This window comes from Rhea pennata, chromosome 31, assembly GCF_028389875.1.
Source record: "Rhea pennata isolate bPtePen1 chromosome 31, bPtePen1.pri, whole genome shotgun sequence".
Classification (NCBI taxonomy): domain Eukaryota; kingdom Metazoa; phylum Chordata; class Aves; order Rheiformes; family Rheidae; genus Rhea; species Rhea pennata.
Genome location: NC_084693.1, coordinates 1,896,604 through 1,914,584, shown reverse-complemented (window position 1 = coordinate 1,914,584; position 17,981 = coordinate 1,896,604). Strand labels below are relative to the sequence as shown.

The 17,981-nt window shown below is 68.7% G+C and overlaps 2 protein-coding genes across 6 annotated transcripts; both read left to right on the top strand.

Annotated features, from left to right (window-relative positions):
• Positions 1–582: 582 nt before the first annotated feature.
• PEX11B (peroxisomal biogenesis factor 11 beta) lies at positions 583–3,378 on the top strand. The gene is made up of 4 exons (XM_062597785.1): positions 583–698; positions 788–903; positions 1,010–1,211; positions 1,625–3,378. Exons 1-4 carry the CDS (start codon positions 643–645, stop codon positions 1,989–1,991), a joined length of 741 nt encoding a protein of 246 aa, XP_062453769.1. The 5' UTR covers positions 583–642; the 3' UTR covers positions 1,992–3,378.
• A 3,304-nt stretch (positions 3,379–6,682) lies between these two features.
• ITGA10 (integrin subunit alpha 10) lies at positions 6,683–17,734 on the top strand. 5 transcript variants are annotated; one of them, XM_062598137.1, is made up of 30 exons: positions 6,683–6,756; positions 8,635–8,746; positions 9,109–9,215; positions 9,396–9,475; positions 9,584–9,698; positions 9,786–9,913; positions 10,010–10,158; positions 10,254–10,404; positions 10,492–10,657; positions 10,737–10,810; positions 10,981–11,125; positions 11,834–11,982; positions 12,061–12,204; positions 13,413–13,616; positions 13,755–13,885; positions 13,995–14,161; positions 14,822–14,964; positions 15,122–15,232; positions 15,341–15,426; positions 15,502–15,643; positions 15,744–15,836; positions 15,923–15,999; positions 16,215–16,304; positions 16,382–16,466; positions 16,545–16,658; positions 16,781–16,873; positions 16,990–17,103; positions 17,212–17,307; positions 17,400–17,513; positions 17,588–17,734. In XM_062598137.1, the coding sequence occupies exons 1-30, from the start codon at positions 6,705–6,707 to the stop codon at positions 17,642–17,644; spliced, it is 3,489 nt and encodes a 1,162-aa protein (XP_062454121.1). In that variant the 5' UTR covers positions 6,683–6,704; the 3' UTR covers positions 17,645–17,734. The 5 variants fall into 5 exon arrangements, with proteins under 5 accessions (XP_062454121.1, XP_062454123.1, XP_062454122.1 ...); XM_062598139.1 differs by having other exon boundaries at positions 9,387–9,475; positions 13,461–13,616; XM_062598138.1 differs by having other exon boundaries at positions 9,387–9,475; positions 17,421–17,513.
• Positions 17,735–17,981: the final 247 nt, after the last annotated feature.

The following is a 17,981-nucleotide window of genomic DNA, read 5'->3' as shown; positions in this document are numbered from 1 at the left end:
GGCGCGGCCTTGCCCGGAGGCGGCTGTGCAGAAGGGGAAAGAGCCGTGCGCCTGGTGCCCCCGGGGCAGCTCGGCTTCCTCCTCTCCTGCGGGAGCGGGGAGGGGGAGCGATCTGGGGGTCTCAGGGCTGGGGGTGTCCCCGGGTTTGGGGAGGTGCCTGGGTTTGGGTAGGTTAGAGGGGTTCCTAGGGCTTGGGGATCCCGAGAGGTCGCGGATCCCAGGGCTTGGGAGACCCCAAGCCGTGGGCGATCCCGAGGGATTGGGGCATCCTAGAACTCGGGAGAGGGATCCCGGAGCTCAGGTGGTCATAGGGTTTGGAGGAGGGGCACGGGGCCCGGTGGCTCCCAGAGCTTGAGGGATCCCAAGATTTGCAGGGATCCCAGGGCTCGAGCACCCCCAGGGCTTGGGGAGGTCCCGGGTTTGGGGGGTGCCGGCGCCCGGGGGGCGCCGGGCCGCGCTGCGCCCCCGCCGGCCGCCAGGTGGCGCCGCGCCCTCCCCGCGTGCGCGCGCGTGTTCCGCGTGACCCGCGGCGGCTTCCGTCGCGCCGCCGGAAGTGGCTGCGGCGCTCGCTCCGTCGCGCCGCCCGCCGACGGGCCGGGGCCGCGGCCGGGGCCGGGGCCGGAGGGAGGGGGCGGCCGCGCCATGGAGACCTGGGTGCGCTTCAGCGCCCAGAGCCAGGCCAAGGAGCGCGTCTTCAGGTGCGGGGCGGGCGGCGGGGGGGCAGCGGGCGGGCGGCGGCGCGGGCCCCGGCGGGCGCCCGGCGCTCAGGCCGCGCCGTGTCTTGCAGGGCCGCCCAATACGCCTGTGCCCTGGCGGGCGACGCGCTGCGGAGGAACGGCGCAGGCGGCGGCGTCCTGGAGGGGCTGCGGCAGCTGGAGGCTCACCTCAGCCTGGGCCGCAAGCGTGAGTGGGGGCCTCCGCGGCGGGGCGGCCCCGGGGAGCCGCTGGTGCGTGGTGCGGGCGTCCCTTTCCTACCCCTTCCCGGTCTGATGCTGCCTGTGTCCCGCAGTGCTGCGCCTAGGCAACTCAGCCGAGGCGCTGGAGGCGGCCAAGCGAGCCATCCACCTCTCGGACATGGTGCTGCGCTTCTGCATCACCCTCGGCCACCTGAACAGGGCCATGTACTTCGCCTGCGACAATGTGCTCTGGGCCGGCAAGGCGGGCCTTGTCCCCAGCGTGGACCAGGAGAAGTGGAGCCAGAGGTCCTTCAGGTGAGGCGGCTTGCGCAAATGGCAGGATCTGCCCGCCGGGGAGCTGGTGTCCCGTCAGAGCTCAGCCCGGCCGCGTGGGGCTGGGCGAGCCGTGAGCGTGCCCTGCCAGAGAGCGGCAGCGCTCAGCCCGTTCCCCCTCTGTCTGCTTTTACCCAGCGTCCCAGTGCAGCCTGCCTTCCTCTCCCGCTGTGCTACAGAGGGCAGCAGGAGCTGGCAGGCACCTGGCCGATCGCAGCCCCTCGGCAGCAGAACCTGCACTCTTGCTTCCGGACAGGGCCGGGGTTTTGGGGCGTATTTCTGCATACAGCCTGTGGGAAGCGGGTGGAGGCTGTCGGTGCCACAGAGGTTGCCGCCGACACCCGTGTTTGCCCAGTCTGTCCACTCTGCGTCCCTTGCTCTTCCCTGTCTTTCAGGTATTATCTCTTTGCCCTCATCGTGAACCTGAGTCGGGATGCCTATGAGATCCGGATCCTGATGGAGCGCGAGGCGGGCGGGAAGCGGGCGAAAGGCGGCGAGAACGGGCGCTTGCTCCAGGCTGACAACGGCCTCCAGCAGCTGGGGCTGAGGCTGCAGGTTCAGCTCCGGCTTCTGGTCCACGTCCTTCGGAGCAACCCTCCCCTGCTGCTGGACGTGGTGAAAAATGCCTGTGACCTCTTCATCCCCTTGGACAAGCTGGGGCTGTACAAGACCGGCCCAGGCTTTGTGGGGCTCTGTGGCCTCACCTCCTCCATCCTCTCCATCCTCACCATCCTTCATCCCTGGCTCAAACTGAAGCCTTAGTTGTCCCTGGAGCCTGCCTCGGGGCTCCCTGGGTCGAAGCCGCTACAGGCAGATACTAGGAGACCCCAGAGGCGTTCCCGGGGCTGGGCCACAACGAAGCTGACGGTTTTGGTCCTGTTGTGCGTGGCTGCACATTCATGTCACACCTGGCTGCTTTCACCAAGGGTCAACCAGGCTCTGGAGATGGGAGCAAGGTGGAGGGAGTTCATGGCGTCGGGGCCCGCAGGGACCTGCTCTAGCCACCTCGTCTCATTCCCTGCAGCGCCACTAAAGACTCGGCGGACCTAAATTTGGCTCCTCTTCCTGTAGAGCCCGTCTAGCCCCGGTAGGGGTGAAATAATCTCCCTCTGTCTCCGGAGGCTCTTTAAGCCTGGAGCCAGCCAGCAGGGAGCTTCTGCTGCTGCTGCCCACCCTGGGCCAGAGAAGGCCACTGGGGACACTGGGCACCTCTTCCAGACTGCTGCAGATGTCCCTGTTAGTGGCAGTTTTGCCACAGTGTGATAAATTGGGGAGGAAGTGGCTCAGTAGTCTACTATGATTCTCTGTGATGATTTTTTCCTAGCCACTCTGCTCTGAGCTGGTGTCACTGCCTCACAAAATTCGATCTTTCCCAGGTGTCTGTGGCGCTGGATTACACTGCTTGTGTAGGTCTTGGGTTTGTCCCAGCTCTAACAAGAATTTCACTTAATCAGCAGCTCTGACCTTCTCCCTTTGTCTGCGGTTGTTTGTACGCAGGGGCGCTGTGTTCCTCCATCCGTCCCTGGGAGGGAGCGTGGAAGGGAAGGAGCAAGTACCTGTGCTTTTAACCAAGCAGTGGTGACAGACCTGGTGCCAGAGTTTGCACCTGGTTTTCTTTTCCCTGCTGCTCAGAACTGGGTTGCATTTGTGTCCACAAACTGAATCCGTCAGGGAAGGTATCTTGGGTTGCTGGCACACAGTCAGGGCGAGGTCCTCCCTACTCCCAGCCCCACAGAATTGGCCGGCAAAAGCTGCCACCCGTTCAGGCTGCTTCAGCGCAGCTCCTGGGGAAGGGCTCTGCTGAAAGCTCCGCTCACACTCAGAGACTTTGATCCCTCCTGGAGAAGGCAGATTGAAGTTGCGAGGGCGGAAGGTGACCGTCTGGGCGGGTCTGTTCCCGACACGCTCCTGCTGCTTCCAGGCTTGGCTGCTAGCAGCCTCTTCACACTGTCAACACGGCGGTTTTAATGTTTTAGAGCAATATTTTAATCTTGGCGGTGGGAGGGTTGAAAAGTACAGCAGAGAGCTGTGAGGCCTCTCCTGCTCCTTGTTGGTCGTGTGTAAGTACTGTACTGTAAATAGGCACCTGCACTAATCACAGTGTGTGGCAGTTTGCAGAGCTAATTATTAAAGCCAAACTGCTGAGGCGTCTCTGTCTTCCTGTGCCTTAATGATCTCGTAGATGCGTCTGCCTGGGGATGCGTGTCTGCACCGGGGCAGCTGCTCTCCTCCTGGGCTGCTCCGGGCTGGCACAGGCCGCCGAGGCGACGCGTATACCCCCACGTGCTTTGGGCCGAGCTCTCCATCCCCGCGCCGCCTCGGGCCGAGCTTGCAGCGCCCGGGAGCCTCCGGGAAGGGGTGGCTGCAGGTGCCACGCTCCCAGGCACAGGAATGTGGCTCCTCTCCCAGAGGGATCTGCGGACGCCGCTTGCGCGATCGGGTTTCAATCCAAAACCAGCGAACCCATCCCGCTGCTGGGGGTTGGGCTCGGCTGAGTTAAATCGCGACCCGAGGCCAAGTGCGGGGAGGGCAAACGCTCCGGTTGCAGGTGCCGGGAAAAGCAGGGCGGCTCCGTGAGGAGTTAGTGGAGCGGTAGTGGAGCAACACGAGCGTGGAGGTGCTGGGGAGTCTCTAGGGATCCAGCCCATGCCGGTGCCCAGAGGCAAACCAACGTCCGAGTAGTGCTGACAGATGCGCAGCGCTGCCTGGGGTGCTCCTGCTTCCCCCCCACCATGCCCTGGCACCCGGGTGGCCCCCCCGACTGCTTGGAGGTGGTGTCCCACGCCTCGTCCTGGCCCCTCTGCCCCCATAACTTACCAAACGTTGCCCGTCAAACGGCAGCTCTCTCCGGATTTTAGCCAGGGCTCGTTTCTCGTGCGCAAGGAGAGGGGCTTAGCAAAGCCGTCCGCCTTCCTGGCTGGTTTCCAGGCTTCGGCTGGCGTCTGCCCCTTCCCCAGCAGGGAAAGGGCTCGGCCACGGTCCTGCGGGATTTGGGGGGGGGGGGCTGCTGGGCCTGAGACGTTTCCCCCACCACCGCTGCCGGGCTCGCGGCCGAGCTGAGCCCCGCCAAACTCGCGGCAGCCCGAGGGCTGCGTGGGGGAAGCAGGGTCCCGCCAGCGGCGGCGGGGTCCCCGGGCAGGTCTGCGGCAGAAGCGGCCGATTCCCTCGGCTGCAAAAGCGACTGCAGGGTCCGGTGCTGGGAGCCGGCGTCCGCGGCAGCTCGCCCGGCCGTGGGGCCGCCCGGCTGCCCCCGCGTCCCCGCATCTGCCCACCCCACACCCGGGGCAGGCAGGAAAGCTGGGGCCGAGGGCTGGATCCTGCCGGTCAGCGGGACCCCAGGGCGCCGCGGCGGCTGGGGGACGCGGCCGCTCTCGCCGGACCCGACCGCACGCAAACCTCGCGGCGCTGCCGGAGCCGGGGAGGTTTTCTGCTCCGGCTGCGTTTCGCAGGCTTCCGATCTGTTTTCCTCCTCGTGTTTCCTGTTTCTTCCCCTCTGCTGCTAAAATGCCAGGCTTTTCAGCCAAAAACCTCCCAACCGCGGAGGGACGAAGCTTCTCGGGCTTCCTGTCTGTGCAAAACTCAAGTTCGGATCTGGGGAAAGAAAAAAACACAAGAAAAGGAAAGCGAAAGAAGCTAAATCTGATGTTTCACAGCTGTCTGCTGTGCCAGGATGCCCCAAACGCCTGGGCTGGGGGAGCACGGGGGGGCTCGGGGGCATTTTTGCTTGCTGGTCCCCAAGCCTCAGCTCTGGTCCCTAAAATCCTACAGGATCTGGTCCCTGGGCTCCCTGGGACTGGTCTCCCAAATCCCCCGGGATCCCCAAGTCCCTACGCACGGAGTTACCCGTCCACATCCCGCGGGGCCCCGTCGGCGCCGGCTCCCGCAGTATCGGCGATTCGGGGGCTGCTTTTTCTCCCCGCTCCTTGCGATTCTTTTTCAGTTGCGTGGGGGCGACCAGCGGTGCGGCCGCCGGCTGCCCCGCGCTGACCCCCCCAGCTTCGTCGAAAGCGAGCGGTGCAACCACGAGCGCCGCTTCGCCCATCGGCGGGCCGTGGGGCCGGGCTCCGAGGACGTCGTCCCGGTGGTGGTGGAGCCCATCGGTGCCCGTGGTTTGCCCAGGAGGTTTTCCTGGCTCTGGAAGACGCTGGGCTCCAGGATGTACCTGGAGTGGCCCCCCAAGCCCAGCCACCAGCCCTTCTTCTGGATGTAGCTCCACAACCTGCTGGCAGTCCCAGGGATAGCAAGGCGGAGACGGCTGTGGCCACCACCACCGTGGCCACCACCACCATGGACACCGCCACCGTGGACACCGCCACCGTGGATGACACCGCGGACACCACCACCATGGACACCACAACTGTGGGTGTCACCATTGTGGACACCACCACCATGGACAACACCAAGAACACTACCAGCATAGATGCCACCGCTGTGGGTAGCACCACTGTAGATGCTACCACTGTGGATGCCACCACCATGGACATCACCACCAGGGACACCATGAACATGGACAGTCCCACCACACAGCTTCAACCCCGAGTTCTCCCCCCACGCGGAGGCACCTCCGGCCTCGCCGCGGTGGGACGCCTGCTCCCAGCCCGCTGCCTCGTTTTCCTGGGGAGCAGGAGGCTGCTGCACCGCCGCTTGCGCTGCCCCGCGCACCAAATTGGGGAATTATTGCAAAATTTGCTCGTTTTGCCTCCCACGAGCCCCCAGAGGACCTCGGCCATGGCGTGGCCTCCACCGTGCAGCCTGTCGCTGCCTTTATTTGATAAAAGTGACCGTTTTCTAACCCGCCTCTGCTCCTTCGGCTCGGCAGCGGGACGGGGGCCCGGGTGGGACGGGGCCTCTCCGAGGTCCCCCCGGCATCTCCGGCCATCCGGGAGGTGGCAGTGTCACCCAGCAGATGTGTCCCATCCCCTGGCCGAGGGATTTTGCCACCTGGCCAGCTCCGGGCAGCGGCAAACGCCACCAGCCCACTGCAGGGTCACCCCAAATCCCCTCCGATCCCCGAGGTGATGCTTTAATCTGTCCCCCCCCCAGGCATCTGGGCGCTGCCCCTGGCATGGTGCGCTCCAGCACGGAGGCTTTTTTTTTTTTGCCAGGAAAAGGGAAAAAGCCCATTCTGGAGGCGCTTGCCAGGGGCTTGGCGGCCCCAAAGGGCGTCTGGGGGGGCTGCAGCCTTCCCTCTCCTTTCTCACCGTTTTCACCACTTTACCTCTTTCCCCCCCCCAACTCCTTCCTTCCCCCCCAAAAAAAATAAAAAATAAATCAAAGCCCGGCCCAGCCTGGCCAGTTATTTTTAGCAGCCAATTGCAACGCCTGGAAGATGAAGGAGGAGGAAAAAAAAATAAAAAAATAATTTAAAAAAGTGCTCCCGAGCGGTGCGTCCCGCGCCGGAGACAGAGTAACCTTTGAGGCGGGCGCCGCGCACGTCCGGCCGATGCCCGGCGCCGGCGGCACCGCGGCGGGGCCATGGCGGGCAGCGGGCGCTGGCGCCTGCTCCTCATGCTCCTGCTGCTCCCAGGTACGGCCGTCCCCGTTGGGGGGGGGATCAGGGAAAAAAGGGGAAAAAAATGGGAAAAAAGCAGGATGGGGGCTGGATGAAATCCTGCAAACGCTGGCGGGGCGATGCTGGCGTGGCCGCGGCGTTACGGGGGGATTTAGGAGAGGGAGCCGCTCTTGCTTTATTATTATTGTTAATTATTATTATTATTGCTGTTATTTGGGGCTGTTTTCTGCAGCGTGGGGTGTTTGGGGGGCTTTCGGCGTCCCCAGGCCGGTGCTCGGCCCATGGAAAATATCTCTGCGGGGCGTACGGAAAAAGGGGCTGGCGCTCGAGCCGGGCGCTCCAAAGGGCGACCCAAAGGATAACCCGCTTAATCCCGCACGACCGGAGCCCCGGGCAGCCGGGTAGCGATTAACCGGCGGCTCAGCGGCGCGTGAATACCCGCGCGGGCAGCTCGGAGGGGCCCGAGCCTGTGATATTTTTTGGGGGGAAACACCTGTTTTTTTGCCCTCACCCCTTCCTGGATCGTTTTCGGCCGGTTCCCACGGAGCAGGGCAGAGCGACGGAGGCGGCCGGGGACCCCGCAGCCGGCATCGGCTCAAACCCTATAAAATAGGAACTGAAGCTTCCGGAGGAAAATTTTTAATGGAAAATTCCCCAGTTGGAAGGGGGAAAAATAAAAAAAAAAAGAGAGATTAAAAGGTTTTTCCACCCTCCCCTTCCCCCTTCGGAAGGGGTGCGCTGGCCCCTGGGGCCCAGCTGGAAGCGCCTTTGCCGCCTGCGCTGCTCTCCGGACACGCCGCCGGCTGCCCCGTATGGATTTTCCCCCTCTTTTTCCAAAGACGAAGCAGTCTGGCAAAACCCACCCCGGCCGCGTTTCCACCCCGGCCGGCGTCCGTCCCCCCGCCGCCTCGTGCCTCGGTTTCCCCGCTCGCAGCTTCTCCTCCGGGGAATCGGGGCTGGCGGGTGCAGCGCGTTTGCACTTACTTTCTTTTTTAAGAAGCCAGAAAAGCTGCCGTTCCCCCCCCAAACGGGGGGCACCAAGCGGCCCCACGCACCCCCACTCGCGGGTGGTGCTCAGCACCCGGGTTTTAGGCGCTTCACCCGGCATCGCCGCGGGGCAGAGGGGACCCCGGGGGCGGCAGCCGCTGTGCGAGGCGGGGGGGGTGGGGGGGGGTCGGGCCGCCGTCTCGGCCGCCGGCCAGGGCCGTGCCGCGAATCCGAAAAGAGCCGTTTTCCTCCCGTTTCGGCCTTTCCCCTCCCATCTAATTGGCGCTTCCCAAAATACGCCGAGGGGGGGGCTGCGGCGGGGGAGCCCGGGCCATGCCCAGCGCCGCCCTGCCTAATTGCGGGGCCGGGTCCCCTGCGGTCTAGCGGGGACAGAGCAGCCGCTGTGCTGGGGACGCGGCCTCCGCCAGCCAGCCAGCCACCCCCGGCGCTCTGCCGCCTTAATTAATCCGCTAATTAGCGGAGCCGAGGCTGCAGCACCGGGAGATGGGGCGCGGGCCCCGCGGCCGGAGTGCCGGGCAGTGATTTGTGCCCCGCGGAGGCAACCTGGGGGTTCAGCCCGGCCCCCGCGGGCTTATTTTTATTATTATCATTATTTTCCCCGTGCTTTTGCTGCTTTCCCCCCCCGCCCCCCCCCAGCAGGGAAGCGGGCAGCGCCGAAACGCCGGCGCTCGAGGGGCTTCGCCGGGCGGGACGAGCCGCCTCCGGGAATCGCTTGCGGTTTGGGGCTTTGCTGGGAAAAGCAGCGAAACAGCCGGTTTCTGCGGCTGGGGGGGGGGGGGGGGGGGCGCGGTTGGAGGGGGGGGGAGGCGGCGGAGCGGGGCGGGAGGAAGAGGAGGAGGGTGCGGGACGGCGGGTGCCGGGGCTCAGGGCTCGCCGTCTCCGCAGGGCTCTGCGCCGCCTTCAACGTCGACGTGAGCAGCCCCCGGCTCTTCCCGGGGCCGCCCGAGGCTCAGTTCGGCTACAAGGTGCTGCAGCGGGCGGCCGGCGGGCGCAAATGGTGAGGGGAGCCCGGGGCCGGGGGGGGGGGGGGGACCCGGGGCCAGGAGGGGAAACTGAGGCAGGGAGGGCAACCCGGGGCGGGGAGGGGAAATCGAGGCAGGGAGGGGAAACTGAGGCAGGGAGGGGAACCCGGGGCCGGGAGGGAACCCGGGGCGGGGAGGGGAAACTGAGGCAGGGAGGGGAACCCGGGATGGGGAGGGCACCCGAGGTAGGGAGGGGAAACCGAGGTAGGTAGCGGCGGGAGAGGCTTCGTGCAGATGGGACGGGATGCAATGGGCTGGGGGGTGCCGGGGGTGTCCCCCGCCCCCCGCCCCGGTCCCTTCCTTCCACCCCGGTCCCGGTGACGCCGGGTCCGTGCAGGCTGCTGGTGGGAGCCCCCTGGGACGGGCCGGCCGGCGACCGCCGCGGCGACGTCTACAAGTGCCTCGTGGGAGCCGCCAACGGCACGTGCGCCAAAGCCAACTTGGGTAAGGGCGCGGGGGGGGGGGGCCTGGGGGGCGCAGGGGGCGCCGCCGCGGCGCTGACCCCCGCCGGCCCTCCCTCTCCCTCTCCCCTTTCCCCTGCCCCCTCTTGTGTCTCTCCGTCTCCGCGTCGCTCCGGCTTTTTTTCCCGCGCTCCGTCCCGGCGCCCGGCTGGAGGCGACGCAGCCCTGCAGCGCGTCCCCCTCCCCGCCAAAAACATGCATTTCGGCATGACCCTGCTGGAGGGCCCTGACGGCGGCTTCGTGGTGAGCGCTCGGGGGCACGGGCACGGGAAACCGAGGCAGAAATACCCCCCCACACCTTCCTCCTCCTCCTCCTCCTCTGAACGGGGCTTTTTCCCGCTTTCTCCGCAGGCCTGCGCCCCGCTCTGGTCCCAGGAGTGCGGCACCTCCGTCTTCAGCACCGGCGTCTGCACCCGGCTGGACGGCGACCTGCGGCCCGTGGAGACGTTGGCGCCCACGGCCCAGCGTGAGTTTGGGGGTGGGTGAGGGGGACGGCACAAGGGATGGACGGACGGACAGACGGACGGCGTCCCCACCGCCGCCGCCTCCGCAGGCTGCTCCACCTACATGGACATCGTCATCGTGCTGGACGGCTCCAACAGCATCTACCCCTGGTACGAGGTGCAGAACTTCCTCAGCAACGTCCTCAGCAAGTTCTTCATCGGGCCCGGCCAGATCCAGGTGAGCCGGCATCCCCCAGCCCCGGACGGGAGGGGAAACCGAGGCAGCCGGGCTGCGCGGAGGCTCCGGGCGCTGAGCGCCCCGTCGCTCCGGCAGGTCGGGGTGCTGCAGTACGGGGAGCGCGCGGTGCACGAGTGGACGCTGGGCCAGTACCGCACGGCGCGGGAGGTGGTCGAGGCTGCCAGGAACCTGAGCCGGCAGGAGGGCCGCGAGACGCGCACCGCCTTCGCCGTCCGCCGCGCCTGGTAGGAGCCGCCGCGCCGGGTCTGGGGGGGGGGGGGGGGGCAGCACCCCGGCGGCGCCGGCGGTGCCGTCACCGGCATCCCGCGCCTCCCGGCAGCACCGAAGCCTTCAGCCCCGAGCGGGGCGGCCGGCGGGACGCCGCCAGGCTCATGATCGTGGTGACGGACGGCGAGTCGCACGACGGCGACGAGCTGCCCGCCGCCTTGGAGGAGTGCGACAAGCGCAATGTCACCCGCTACGCCATCGCGGTGAGCCGGCGGACGGACGGACGGATGGGCCGCCCCGGGCTCCCCGCGGCGGCCGGCTCACGTCCCGCTCCGTCCCCCGCGCCCCAGGTGCTGGGCCACTACCTCCGGCGGCAGCAGGACCCCGAGGACTTCATCCGCGAGATCAAGTCCATCGCCAGCGACCCCGACGAGAAGTATTTCTTCAACGTCACCGACGAGGCCGCCCTCAATGACATCGTGGACGCGCTGGGCGACCGCATCTTCAGCCTCGAAGGTGCCGCCCCGCGGGGGGCTCGGCGGCGGCGGCGGCGGGGCCGGGCGGCCGCGGTGACGCCTCGCTCTCCGCTCCCCAGGGACCCGCGGCAACAACGCCAGCTCCTTCCAGCTGGAGATGTCCCAGATCGGCTTCTCCACCCACCTCCTGGAGGTGAGGAGACGGCGCCCGGCCGGCGCCGCGCTTTGCACCGGGGCGAAATCCAGCCCCGGTGCTGCCAAAGCCGCGGGAAGGCGGCCGCTGGCCTGGGGAGCCGGCGAGGCGTGGGGAGCCGCCGGCGCAGCCCCATGCCCCCGCTCTCCTTCCCCCCTCCTCCCCCCCAGGACGGCATCCTTTTCGGCATGGTCGGAGCCTACGACTGGGACGGCGCCGTGCTCAAGGAGGGCCGCGGCGGCCGCATCGTCCCCCCGCGGAAAGCCTTCGAGGAGGAGTTCCCGCTGGAGCTGAAGAATCACGCTGCTTATCTGGGTAGGGGGGATCCCGCCCGAGGGGCGCGGGGCGAGCTGGGGGGCTCGGCACCCTGAGGGATGCGGGGTGGACCGGGATGCTTGGGGATATGGGGTGGAGCAGGATGCTCAGGGGCGTGGGGCAGACTGGGATGCTTGGGACATGGGGTGGACCGGGATGCTCGGGGATGCAGGCAGACTGGGATGGTTGGGGATGTGGGGCAGACTGGGATGCCTGGGGACACGGGGAAGTGGGGCAGACTGGGATGCTCAGGGACATGGGGATGCAGGGCAGACTGGGATGCTCAGGGACATGGGGCAAACCGGGATGCTCAGGGATGCAGGGCAGACCAGGACACTTGGCACCTTGGGGACGTGGGGCAAACCGGGATGCTCAGGGACGTGGGGCAGACTGGGATGCTCCGGGACATGGGGATCTGGGGTGGATCAGGATGCTTGGGGATGTGGAGCAGACCAGGATGCTCGGGGATGTGGGGCAGACCGAGATGCTTGGCACCTTGGGGACGTGGGGTGGACCGGGATGCTCCAGGACGTAGGGGTCTGGGGCGGATCAGGATGCTCGGGGACGTGGGGCAGACCGGGACGCTCGGCGCCCGGGGGACGCAGGGTGGCCGAGGTTGGGGTGGGGGGGGGGGCCCGTCCGTCGCGGGACTTTTGCTACCTAAAAACTCCGAGCGCCCTTTCCGCGGCCGGGCGCTCCCGGTGCCAGGCTACGCCGTGTCCTCGCTCCGGCTGCGCGGCGGGAAGCGCCTCTACGTGGCCGGGGCCCCTCGCTTCCAGCACAAGGGCAAGGTGATCGTCTTCGAGCTGGGCGCCGCGGGGGACGTGGCGGTGGCCCAGGCGCTGGTGGGTGAGCAGGTAGGTCCGGGCGGGGGGGGGGGGGGGGGGTCCCGGCCGGCGGCGCCCGCCCGGCCTCACGCTCCCGCCGCCCCGCAGATCGGCTCCTACTTCGGCAGCGAGGTGTGCGCCCTGGACGCGGACGGCGACGGGGCCACCGACGTGCTGCTCGTGGCCGCCCCCATGTACCTGGGCGCCCAGAGCAAGGAGACCGGCCGCGTTTACGTCTACCGAGTGGGGCAGGTGCGGGGCGCCGGGGGATGCAGCGGGATCGGGGTGCATGGCAAGGCCAGGAGCATGCAGAGGGATCGGGGTGCACACAGCGGGATTGGGGTGCATGGCAAGGCCAGGAGCATGCAGAGGGATCGGGGTGCACACAGCGGGATTGGGGTGCGTGGCAAGGCCAGGAGCATGCAGCGGGATCGGGGTGCACACAGCGGGATTGGGGTGCGTGGCAAGGCCAGGAGCATGCAGAGGGATCGGGGTGCACACAGCGGGATTGGGGTGCGTGGCAAGGCCAGGAGCATGCAGAGGGATCGGGGTGCACACAGCGGGATTGGGGTGCGTGGCAAGGCCAGGAGCATGCAGCGGGATCGGGGTGCACACAGCGGGATTGGGGTGCATGGCAAGGCCAGGAGCATGCAGCGGGATCGGGGTGCACACAGCGGGATTGGGGTGCGTGGCAAGGCCAGGAGCATGCAGAGGGATCGGGGTGCACACAGCGGGATTGGGGTGCGTGGCAAGGCCAGGAGCATGCAGCGGGATCGGGGTGCACACAGCGGGATTGGGGTGCATGGCAAGGCCAGGAGCATGCAGTGGGATCGGGGTGCATGGTGGGGTCAGGGGCATGCAGCGGGATTGGGGTACGTGCAGCGGGATTGAGGTGCACACAGTGGGATTGGGGTGCGTGGCAGGGTCAGGGGCATGCAGTGGGATTGGGGTACGTGCAGCGGGATCGGGGTGCACACAGCGGGATTGGGGTGTGTGGCAAGGCCAAGAGCATGCAGTGGGATCGGGGTGCATGGTGGGGTCAGGGGCATGCAGCGGGATCGGGGTTGACACAGCAGGATTGGGGTGCGTGGCAAGGCCAAGAGCATGCAGCGGGATTGGGGTGCATGGTGGGGTCAGGGGCACGCAGCGGGATCAGGGTGCACAGCAGAATTGGGGGGACGCAGCGGGCCTGGGGAGGCGTGGTGGAGTCGGGGTGCGGCACGGTGAGCCGGGGTACGTGGTGGGGTCGGGGGGATGTGGCAGGGTCAGGAGGGGCTTGATGGGACTGGAGGGACACGGCCAGGTCGGGGGGGACGCTGCAGGGCCGGGGATGCACGGCAGTGTGGTGGGGGGGGCGCATCGGGTGCAGGGGGGGCACGCAGGGATGTGGGGCCACGGGAGGGATGCGTTAGGGGCGGAGGGGGGGGCATGGGGTACCCAGGGCCCCTCCGTGCCCCCAGCGGCTCCTGGCCCCCGCCGGGACGCTGCACGCCGACAAGAAGCCGCAGGACTCCCGCTTCGGCTACGCCCTGGCCGCCGTGCCGGACCTCAACCACGACGGCTTCAACGACGTGCTGGTGGGGGCACCGCTGGAGGACGGCCACCGCGGCACCGTGTACGTCTACCACGGCGCCCCGGGCGCCCTCCTGCCCCACTACAAGCAGGTGAGAGACGGGGATGGGGCATCCCCGGGGGTCTCGGTGGCAGCATCAGCCTCCCCCGGGGCCGGTCACCCTGCGAGCACAACCTTATACGAGACAGCGGAGAAGCCACAACGCTCCCTCCCGCTGTCGCCTCCCCAGCGCATCGAGGCCGCGGCGCTGAGCCAGAGCCTCAGCTATTTCGGGCGCAGCCTGGACGGGCGGATGGACCTGGACGGCGACGGGCTGGTGGACCTGGCCGTGGGGGCGCAGGGGGCGGCCGTGGTCCTGCGGTGAGCGCCCGGCACCCGGCGGAGGCGGCGGCGGCGGCTCCGCGCGGCCTCGGCCGCCGCCGTTTCCCCGCCGCTCTGACCCCCCCCCCCGCCCGGCTCCCGCCGCCAGCTCCCGCCGGATCATCCAGGTCAACGCGTCGCTGACGGTGGAGCCGCCGGCCATCAGCGTCGTCCAGAAGAACTGCCAGCGGGGCGGCGCCGACGCCGTCTGCCTCCGCGCCAAGGTCTGCTTCCGGGCCGGGACGCGAGCCCGGGGCCGCTGGGACAGGGACATCGGTGAGTGCCATCGGCTGGGGGGGGGGTCCTGGGCTCCCGGACCCCGAGCATCCCCAGGGTGTCCTCCAAGCATCCCCTGGGTGTCCTCCAAGCATCCCTGGGGTGTCCCCTGGGATGTCCTCCAAGCATCCCCAGGGTGTCCTCCAAGCATCCCTGGGGTGTCCCCAGGGTGTCCTCCAAGCATCCCTGGGGTGTCCCCTGGGATGTCCTCCAAGCATCCCCTGGGTGTCCTCCAAGCATCCCCGGGGTGTCCTCTGGGATGTCCTCCAAGCATCCCCAGGTGTCCTCCAAGCATCCCTGGGATGTCCTCTGGGATGTCCTCCAAGCATCCCCAGGTGTCCTCCAAGCATCCCTGGGGTGTCCCCTGGGATGTCCCTGAGCATTCCTGGGGTGTCCCCTGGGATGTCCTCCAAGCATCCCTGGGGTGTCCCCTCGGATGTCCCCGAGCATCCCCAGGGTGTCCTCCAAGCATCCCTGGGGTGTCCTCTGGGATGTCCTCCAAGCATCCCCAGGTGTCCTCCAAGCATCCCTGGGGGGGGCTAACCCCTAGTGGTGTCCCCGAGCATCCCCAGGGTGTCCCCTGGGATGTCCCTGAGCATCCCTCAGCTGCACGGGACACTCGGTTGGACCCCCCCCCCCCCGGCCCTCACCCCCTCGCAGATCTCCAGTACAACGTGTCCCTGGAGGAGCGGACGCCGGGCGCCCGGGCCGCCTTCGACTCCTCGGCCCGGCGCCTCCTGCAGAAGCGGCTCGAGCTCTCGCTGGGGCGGCAGAGCTGCGTCCGGTTCCCCTTCCACGTCCTGGTGAGCCCGGGCTGACGGCCACCCCGCGTTCGTCCCTCGTGGCCGAGCTGGGTCCCTCCCGCAGCCGCGGCGGGTCCTGCTGCGGCAGCCCGAGGGGCTCCTGCCTCCGCCGATCCGGCAGCGCTAGGACTAACCGGGAGCCCTTTGCCGCGCCCAGGACACCACGGACTATCTGAGACCCCTCAACTTCACCGTGACGTTGGGCCTGGCCGAATCCGCCCCGGGCCCCGTGCTGGATGAGAACTCTCCCACCACCGTGCGGAAACTGGTGGGTGCTGGGACGGCCCCGTCCGACGCGGGGAGGATGGAGCCGGGGGAGCGTGCGGACCCGGCGTCCCAAGCGGCCACCCCGTCACCCCTCCCCGGCTCCTTCCAGATCCCCTTCTTCAAGGACTGCGGCGACGATGACGAGTGCGTCACGGACCTGGTGCTCCGGGCGAGCATGGACATCACGGGCTCCAGGTAGGAGCCTGGGGCTCTGCGCGGCGGCCGCGGTCCGAGCCCTGCTCCGGGGCCGTAACGAGCCTCCCGCCGCAGGCAGAGCCCCCACGTCCTCCGCAAGGGCAGGAGGAAGGTGGTGGTGGACGTGGCCCTGGAGAACAAGAAGGAGAACGCCTACAACACCAGCCTGCAGCTCCGCTTCTCCAGGAACCTGCACTTCTCCAGCCTTGCGCTCCAGGTATGGGGCCACCCTCGTCCCATCCTGTCCCACCCCAGACTTGGGGTCCACCTCACCTCCCCATGGGTCCTCTCCTCCACCACCACCCCCCCCCCCGCAGGACAAGAGCCAGGTGAAGCTGGAGTGCACGGCGCTGGCGGGACACGGCCGCCTCTGCAGCGTCGGCTACCCCGTCTTCCGCTCGCTGGCCAAGGTGGGCGGCCGGGACCCCGCGCCGGCCCCGCTCGCGGCTGCGTCTCGCCCCGCTCACGGGGCCGTCTCACCCCCCCCCCCACCCAGGTCACCTTCACCCTGGAGTTCGAGTTCAGCTGCTCCGTCCTGCTCGACCAAGCCGAGGTCGAGCTCGTGGCCGGCAGGTAAGTGAGGGAGGGAGCTGCAGCGCGGGGCACGAGGGGGCTCAGCGGGTGCCCGTGCACATGAGGGTGCACGAGGGGGCCCAGCGGGTGCCCGTGTACACCGGGGTGCACGAGGGGGCCCAGTGCACACGCGTGTACACCGGGGTGCACGAGGGGGCCCGGTGCACACGCGTGCACGCGCCCTGGGCTCCCCGCGGTCCCTCTCCGTCCCGCAGCGACAGCGCCGAGGCCAACGCCACGCTGCACGACAACGCGGTGCAGCTCGCCGCCGCCATCCGCTACGAGCCCGACCTCTTCCTCTCCAGGTAGGGCCGGGGCCGGGGGCAGCGCCGGGCGCAGGATGGCGCCGGGGCCGGCTCCCACCCCGCTCTCGCCCCCGCAGCGACGCCAACCTGCACCGCTACGAGGTGCGTCCGCCCGGCGCCTTCCCCCACGGCCCCGGGCCCGAATTCAAGACCACGGTCAAGGTAAGGGGTGAGGGGGGGGGAAGGGATCCCCGGACACCTGGGTCCCTCCAGTCCCGGCTCATCCCGCTTTTCACCCAGGTCCAGAACTTGGGCTGCTACCCGGTGCGAAACCTCACCCTCCGCATGGCCCTGCCGGCGCTCGGCTACCGCGGCGCCGCCTTCCTCTCCGTCACCCGCGTCATCGCCGACAACGTGAGTCCCTCACCGTGGCCTCAAGCCGGGGCCTTGGAGGAGGAGGAGGAGGAGGAGGTGGGGGAGAGGCTGTGGCCGCAGCCCCCGGCGCTGAGCCCGGCTCCTCTCCCCGCTGCGGCCAGGCGAGCTGCGTGCTGCGCGCCCCGGGCGAGGAGCCGCGGGCGCCCGCCGCGGTCCCCGTGCACCCCGAGGACCTGCTGCGCGTGGAGAGGCTGGTGAGCGCGGCGAGGGCGCCCCACGCCCCGCCGGACGGGCACGGGCCGGGGGGGGGGGGGGGGGACACACACCCCACGTCCCCGTCTCCTTCGCTGCACCGTCTCTTCGCCGGCAGAACTGCAGCAACGCCGGGTGCCAGGTGCTGAGCTGCGAGCTGGGGCGGCTGGAGCGCGGCGGCGACGTCTCCGTCCACGTCCTCCGCGCCGTGCACGACGCCTTCTTCCGCGCGGTGAGCAGCGCCGCGGCGCCCGCCGCTCTCCCGGCCCCGGCCGCGGTCCCGGCAGGAGGGCTCGGGCACCCGCTGCTCACCGCGCCGCTCTGTCCCCCCCCCCCCCAGGCTCGCTTCAGGAGCGTGAAAATCATCAGCACCGTCTCGCTGCTGGCGCCCGCCAGCAGCCCGCTGCTCCTGGAGCGGACGGCGCGGCGGCGCGAGGTAGGAGCGGGGCCGGGGGCTTCCCTCCGCCGCGCTCCCCGCTGCCTCCTCCTCCACCTCCTCCTCCTCCTTCTTCTTCTTCCCCCCCGCAGACGGTGCTCGAAATCCTGCAGCCCAAGCGGGTCCCCGTCTCGCTCTGGATCCTGGTGGGCAGCATCGTCGGGGGGCTGCTCCTGCTGGCGCTGATCGTCTTCGGCCTCTGGAAGGTGAGAGCGGGCCTTGGCTTGGCCGCGGCGCCCCGCCGCCCTTCCTCGCCTCCATCCTCGCCCTCTCGCCCCAGCTGGGCTTCTTCAGCCGCAAGAAGCTCCCCGAGGAGGAGGCGGAGGAGGAGCAGTGAGAGCAGGCGCCGGCGAGGACCGTCTCGCCTCCGGCCTCGGCGCCGAGGGCGACGCCGGCGCCCGCACGCAGCCAGGTGAGGTTGGGGTCCGGCGCTCAGGCCGCACGGTTGGAGGCCGAAGGACGTCGGGGGCAGGTTGCGGAGAAAACACCCCCCCCCCCACCTCGCCCGGAGAAACGTGGAGCGACCGGTCCGAACGAGCGACTCCGCCAATAAAGCTCAGCCCCCTCCGGCGCCGCTCGAGCGCGTGGTACCCGCCGCGGCTCTGCTCGCCGCGCCGAAACACCGGGCATGGGGCCGTGGGGGGGGGGGGACACACACACACGGCCCTCCCTGT